The sequence below is a fragment of the Branchiostoma floridae genome, chromosome 14 (assembly GCF_000003815.2).
Source record: "Branchiostoma floridae strain S238N-H82 chromosome 14, Bfl_VNyyK, whole genome shotgun sequence".
NCBI classification, from domain to species: domain Eukaryota; kingdom Metazoa; phylum Chordata; class Leptocardii; order Amphioxiformes; family Branchiostomatidae; genus Branchiostoma; species Branchiostoma floridae.
In genome coordinates this window covers 7,817,359-7,824,798 of record NC_049992.1, presented here as the reverse complement: position 1 = coordinate 7,824,798, position 7,440 = coordinate 7,817,359, and the positions used below count along the sequence as shown (strand labels likewise).

The 7,440-nt window shown below is 39.4% G+C and overlaps 1 protein-coding gene across 1 annotated transcript in view; it reads left to right on the top strand.

The window, feature by feature from the left end:
- Positions 1 to 5,040, top strand: part of LOC118430076 (multiple epidermal growth factor-like domains protein 6) — a 119,087-nt gene extending 114,047 nt beyond the window's left edge. The window contains exons 37-39 of the mRNA XM_035840784.1: positions 1,499 to 1,630; positions 2,086 to 2,214; positions 2,804 to 5,040. Coding sequence (XP_035696677.1) covers positions 1,499 to 1,630; positions 2,086 to 2,214; positions 2,804 to 2,898 — 356 coding nt within the window. The 3' untranslated portion in view covers positions 2,899 to 5,040. The remainder of the gene's footprint in view (positions 1 to 1,498; positions 1,631 to 2,085; positions 2,215 to 2,803) is intronic.
- The last annotated feature ends 2,400 nt before the right edge of the window (positions 5,041 to 7,440 follow it).

The window sequence follows — 7,440 nt, the reverse complement described above, 5'->3', positions numbered from 1 at the left end:
ACCTGTAAGTCGCGTTGTGAGCTGTCTACGAAGCCATAGTCCCCGGGAGACTGAACATGAATGGGTTTGTCTGCGAGTGAACCGCACGACGGTACGAATCAAAACAATGGTGGTGGGGGAGGTTCATGCTCCGTGCCATTCTGGACTGTTACAGGAGCGAGTTCGAGTCAATTCTTACCTTCTCCTTTCCGGACAGCAACTTGTAGAGACTCGAGCGAGTTACGCCTCGCCTCTCACTTTATTTTCTGTTCCCGGGGTAAATATATCTGGACTGGCTGGTTTTTCATATTGCTTTTGCGGAGATTGTTGGGTGTTCAATCAAAACAAATCACGGACTCTGAAACGAAGCCGATCATTTTGCGCCATTCACCATGCCGGCCTGTGTTGTATGTAAAAACTACGATGGAAGCACGAAGAGCAAATGAATACGTTAATTACAGATTTCCGAAGAATGATAATCGCAGGCTACAAAAGTGGCTAATCGCTGCAAAGCTTCATATCAAGCCGGATATTTGACAATTAACAAAATTCGTCAAAATTGCATCAGAAGCCATGTGGCGTGTGGATCTGCTCTGACCATTTTTCACACGACTGTTGTTATGACGGTGCTATCTGTTTTGGCGCGAAAAGGGGATCGTTCGATATGTAGCGATCAAGGGTATGTTGTCAGAGGAAAAATGTCACGGATACTCTTGTTTTTTTTACTGTCACTGCCAGTTGGACAACTATTAATTCAGCCAAAATTCGTGGAAGCTTACGTGTAATTATCGCCGTGCTGTCCGGAAAGGAGAAGGTAAGAATTGACTCGAACTCGCTCCTGTAACAGTCCAGAATGGTACGGTGCATGAACCTCCCCCACCACCATTGTTTTGATTAGTACCGTCGCACGGTTCACTCGCAGACAAGCCCATTCATGTTCAGTCTGCCGGGGACTATGGCTTCGTAGACAGCTCACAACGCGACTTACAGGTCCACGAAGTTAATTGTCAACAACAACTTGTTGTTGACAATTATTAAACTTCGTGGACCTGTAAGTCGCGTCAACGGACTGGCTTCCAGAATGGCGGAGTGATTTCCCGCCGAAGGGACCGAGGTTCACCGAGCAAAATGGCTGGCATGGCCAGAAGTTTCAATTCTGATTTGTGACGTCATCGGCCAGCGCGGCGGGAGAGGGGAGGAGAGCGCGAAGTTCAAACGTGTCTACAGGGTCATATTGGGCGGATTAATGTAAAAATTGACGTAAATCAACTTTTTAATGAGTAAACTACTGGAAAATAATGAATTGAAGATTTTCTGATGCTTTCCTTTAAGCCAGTCAAATCATTTAGATCATATCCTTTGGCTTTGAAAGTTTGATGCAGATTCATCTACAATAGCGTGTTTCTATACTAGTCCTACAAAGGCATTCACAACTGTGTGTGAAACACATGTCAATTTAAGGTGACCAATGTTTTATGAATTTTTGCTATTTGAACAATAACGTTTTTTTCATCACCAGGTTGCCCAGCGGGTTTGTACGGACCGAACTGCCTGAAATCCTGTGACTGTACAAGAACTGACACCACGTGTGACGCTGCCACTGGAAAATGTCGGTGTCCACCGGGTTACGGGGGAGAAAAATGTGAAAGAGGTGAGTAATGAACAGATTAGATCTGTTTCCTGTTTCTACTCTTTTGTGTATTATGTATTACTGTAAATGCAGAAATGTTCGCCGTGGATTAATGTTCGTGGTTTTCGCGGTGACCACTTCACCGCGAACTTAAATCCACCGCGAACATTTTTCTATAATGGTATTAGACTGCAGTCTACGGTGTTACCGCGAACTTAAATCCACCGCGAAAAGTGATTTTTCCCGCTTGCATTGAAACTTGATAGACATAAAGGAGACATGCAGTGTTGACTTGTGCAGAAGGCATGATGATGCATTCACTGTTATAGACAATGCCTAAGACTTGTTATTCCGTGCTCTTTTTGACAAGTATGATAATGATTTGACCATATTAGACAAATGTGCAAACTTACTGTACTTACGATACTTAACATATTTTTCAACACATTCTCAATGGTATTCTTTAATTTTCTCAGAATGCTATGAGGGCGAGTACGGCCCAGACTGCATGTACACATGTGACTGTGAACACAGCGCTCGGTGTGATGCTGTCACCGGCACCTGTCTATGTGTCAACAGATGGTACGGCTCCAGCTGCACTATAGGTATGTTGAATTTTACTCTCGTTGATTGAACTGTGAATTCATTTTCCTTTGTGCACTGAGGACTTAATTTCACAGTAGAGGGGAAAAAGAGGTTTTCATGGTGTTTTATATTTGTAGCTGATGCAATTCTGTAGTATAATTGTTATATGTCAGAGATTCATGTTCACTGTATATAGAGATTGCCATGAAAAAGGCAAAAATAGAACCATTGCCGTAAAAAAGGCAAAAATAGAACCACTGCAAACATTTCAATATTTTATCCAGAGTTTCAGCCCAGAATATTGTTCTCATTGTTCGATCCCTGACCTCCGATATCTGAAACTCCGTATTTTGCAAGCTACTCACGCACAGTACTAATGCCGTTACCTTCCAAAGAATACCCTAAATCAGTTATAACCTGGTGTGGCACACAGGCCATGTATCTGTATACTGGTCATTACTGGATATACTTGTGAAAAAAGCAGCTTAAGGGCTAAAACCCCACCTTTAATAAGGAAGATACTTAGAATTTTGTTTGTAGACAACTACATGTATCTGCAAATACATCATTTGTTGCTTTGTCTAACATTTTACGTTTTATGTGTAACAGGAGGGCCATTGCGGTCAGGACACACCGTCATCAGGACATTCTCTGCGTATTCACTGGAAAGGGAGGAACTGGAATCCGGCCAGACAGGAAGATAATATGGAGACGTGAAATTCGTCACAAAAAAAAAAAGAAACAAAAACAGAAAATTCGTTCTTCGCTGGTATGCACTGCACAGGGCGTCCGGAGTACTTGTTTGTGTGGAGTTGTTACATGGTACAAATGTGATATATTATATCTATATATAATGTTATATTATGTAATGTGCAAAGCAAATGCAGATGTTGTCAAAGGAGATAAAAACGTCTTAAGAAAGGTGGCAGGTAGATAGATAGTCTTAAAGTGTCTTCTCAAGGTGTCTTATGTAAAATACTTGCTTGGTAGGTGGCACATGGATTATGTAGAGTGGGTACCAAAGATAGCCTAAGCGTTTATAGGGTTTTGAAACAGTATATATACAAATCATGTCTAACCAATTGTTTTAAATGAGCTTTCCTGAATATACCAAGTCAACCCACAGAAGGTTCTGTGATTTGGACCAAAATGCTGTTATGTGGAAGGTACTCAAAGATTGCTATATAACGTATTTGTGAAGAACGAGTTCAAAGCAAAACAAATTTAGCTGGTCTTATAACATACACACATGTACATGTAAGTTTCCATTTGTTTGCATTTCTGAGAGTTATAAGAAAATGATGAATGTGTTGTAAAATGTCTCAAAACAAGCTTGACTTTTTCACATAAGTAGGAAACTAATAGCCTCAAAGAGCCGTGTAAACTGAGGGGAACTTATTTTTTCATCCGAGTCACAGAATAGCAAGATGGTCCAACATATGTATTGCCTGTATGTAGCATGTTTATGTTTAGTATACATATCTCTTATATCAGTATTCTTGTACCAATGACAATTCCAAAGACACTAAAACTCAGGCAGAAAGAAGTCTTACAATGTATTGTTAAACAATAGATTCTTGATCCTGAGTGGATACTGATAGTAATATTATTGACTACACCATTCACATGGCTTGTCTGAATTATATTATACAAAGTATAACATTTAGTATTACCCCTTTTGAAGACCATACAAATACTCCTTGGAAAAGCAACAAGAAGGAAAAACTTTTAAACGCAAGGTACTTGATACTAGAAATGAAGAACGCGGAAGCGAAACGTTGATGTCTCTAGCAACGCAGGTGAAAGTGTTTTTCCAAGGAGTTGTCTTGTTGTGTTGTAATTGTGTAAACAACTGTTTTCTTGTAAACAAGGATACGTGGAACAAGAGGTAATATTTATTCTCCATGTTACACTAGGGCACACACATTGTGATGCAATGGTTATGTCATGAATATGTTAATATCCTCACATCAGGGCACAGAGTTATTCTATATGGACGAAGAGTGGATACCACTCAGTTATTATCTATATTTCTGATGGTGCTGTTTTGTATTCTTCCTTACATAGACTTGGGTAACCCAAAATGTACCTTATTGTGTATCTTAACCTCTGAAGTTAAATTCTACAGGCAAGCGTCTGTAGGTTTTAATTATGTTTTAAAGTTTTTAAACTCTGTAAGTTCTACACAGAGAAAATTTTTAGGTATCATTGACATTTTAACCTAAAAGAATTTTATGTTACACTTATATATTCAAACATGGTCCAACAGTTGCATTGTTTTGTCTTCCTGGAAAGTTGCCCAAAGGGAAAGAATTTGTACATTTATTTGTCATTTTGTATAGAACTTTCTTGTTATATTTAGAATTGTAACCATACCATATTGTACTATTATTTTGTTGTCTTTAATGTATCATTTTTTGTAGTTAGCCATATTTTGTTGGATTTTGGAGCTTTGCTAAATATTTTATTTGTATGAAGATGACACGCTATGCTAGCGCTCTTGCTGTTTATGCTAATGAGGGATTGATATATCTAAACGAGTATATGCCATCACCCCTGATGCGTCGCCAAAAACACAAACCAGGGTATGCTAATTAGGGAGATGATCCATAGTGATTGGCTCCTTCCTAACCAATCAGGAAGCCTAAAGCCATTTGGAACAGGTATTATGTTGAAAAATTGACCACTAAGTCTTCCTGTAAAGGCCACTTTATACACTCAGTAATATACACAAGCATAAATTGAAAAGGTTTCGTAAGCATTTAAACATCACATTTCTCCCACCATTTTGATTGTAGATATTTGGATCAACAATAAACGGTGCTTGGGCAGTAAACACTGCAAGATGTTGTCTTTGATTTCTTTTATTGTAACGCTAGTATCATTGCATTGCTTTGCTTGCCTCGTAGTCAGTTCTCTTAGTTGTTTTTCATGTTCGTCTCTCGACTCTCTAGAATTATATTCTGAAAACGGAAATGAAAACAAAAACCTAGATGAAATGACTTGTTTGTTTTAATATTTTAACGTATGCCCTACTATGCACTTAGCTCTGTCGAACCAACTTGAAGACTACAAAACGGTAAGCCTCTGTGAGTCACACATAGCCGACCATGCTCTCCAGACCATGGTTGGGAGTTGATCCTGAGCAAACTCCCCTGTGTTTGGTAATCGCCTACTAAACTAGCCGAACATTACTTTTATATTGACAAATCCAACCCAGTGCCAATCATGGTTGGGAAGTTGTCAGGAGCAAAGTCGCAGGAAGCCCCCGAATGTGTGCTGTGACATGTGCTTTAGGAAGTCTTCTTCCATGCAACCCGGAGAAAACTTCACTGAAGAGACGCTGCTACTAGTATCTTCTTGTTGACGGAAACTGTGATGAAATTTACCGAGTCCTGCAAAGCCGATAAGCAGATTTCTTGAGTATTAAAACAGTAGAACAATAGCCGTACCGCCTCGAATTGAAGCGTGATAGATCTATTGTCTTGATGGATTATCGTAAGCGGCTTATATGATGCGTCAATAGGAAGGATTAACCGTATTTTATGGGGATTATTCTGTAACTTATTGCTGTAACCGTCCATTGTCTTCTAATATAGCGAGCTAAGCATCTATCTAAAACTGAACTTCGGCAACTTGACAAGGAAACAGGCAGAACTTCGAACACTTGAAGACTGACAAGAATCAATGTGTCAGACATGGCATAAGTACACTTGGGCAATTTACCACTTAAACTCGTTGTGTGCGCGTGTACTTCGTTTACCCTCACCACCTCTCACCTAGTCCCATCCTCATCAGGAGGGTCGGGGACTATGGTTGTCTCCAGCACAAGTCTTCGCCATTCCTCCCTGTTCTTGGCCGTCTGGGTGCATACCACATGTACGTAAAACTGAGCTATTGTAGTGACTGCCGAGGTCTGTCATCAAGCTTGAAAATAACTGAAGAATGTCCAGACGTCTGGAGGGATTGTTTTGATACTTGGTATGTGGGTAACGTTATGTCATTTATTAATATGAGACAACGAAATGCTGTGAATTATTTTCCCTATCGGAATGTAACGGCACTGCAGTTTAGGTTTTGATATTTCATGTTCTGGACATGCTTTGGTTATGATTTTTGAAAAAGAGTAGCCAGCTTCTGGAAGCCTAGCGGCTTATTTAGAAAATTCCCTTCAGTTTATTGGCTTCCTAAAAGCGTATGTCGGAAATGATAACGACGAAATTTCTATCGTGTATGTTATCAAATAGTGTAAAGTATCTTTTACATTTCTTTACTATTGACGTTTGCAAGGAGCGCCCCAACCTGCATATGCCACCCCCCCCCCCGATTTTCAAGTTGACAATGCCTTTATATATGTTGTTTTAGATATCACAGGCCCCAAACTGCAGTCCTTTGTATGCGAATTTTCACGCCCTGCATTTTTTATGCCTGCAAAACATTCTTTTAACTTCTAGGGATTAATTAGTCGAATTATAGATTTAAAGAATGTCATCACGTATCCAAACCCCTTGTGAGCCTTTCTTGATTTTCCCATTCCCGAAAAGGCCAAAAGTGTCCGATTTCGCAGTCTTTTTTGCGACACATTTCATAGCGGTTAGGAGTAGCACTGCAGATTAGGCTCTGAAAAGGGTTTATGATTCTATATTCAATATCATACAATTTAACGTTAGAACTTGAATACACGTTATTTCAACAGTTGTAGAAATAAACTCTTATAACGCTAGTTCACCTTTATCCGCGGGGTAACCTATATCCGTTGTTTTTAGAAAGAGGGTGTTATTTAATAAGACGACGAATTGTGGTTTCAAACTACCAACATTGATATATTGTGAAAATACGGCAAGTCGAAATCACCGTCCGTTCCAATTGATATCCTTAAAATACTCTGCTTTTTAAACAACGGATAAAGGTTACCCCGCGGACAAAGGTGAACCAGCGTTACATGTATTGTTATGGTTCTGGGGTCGAAATGATATCATGATTCCCCGTACCGTTAGGTGACGTCACAAAGAAGTTGGCTGGAAAGGTTTGACATTTCATCACCATTTTAATAGCATTTATAGATGAGAACTACATAAATGTCTTGAAAGACAAACTTTGACAAAATGGCCTCCTTAGATCGTACACATATAAACAAGACACACTGCTCATTTGAATCAATCAAATGAAAAATATATTAATCATACCCTATTAGTTTTGTACAAAACATTGGTTGGCATATCTGGAACCAAAGAATACCTACCAAA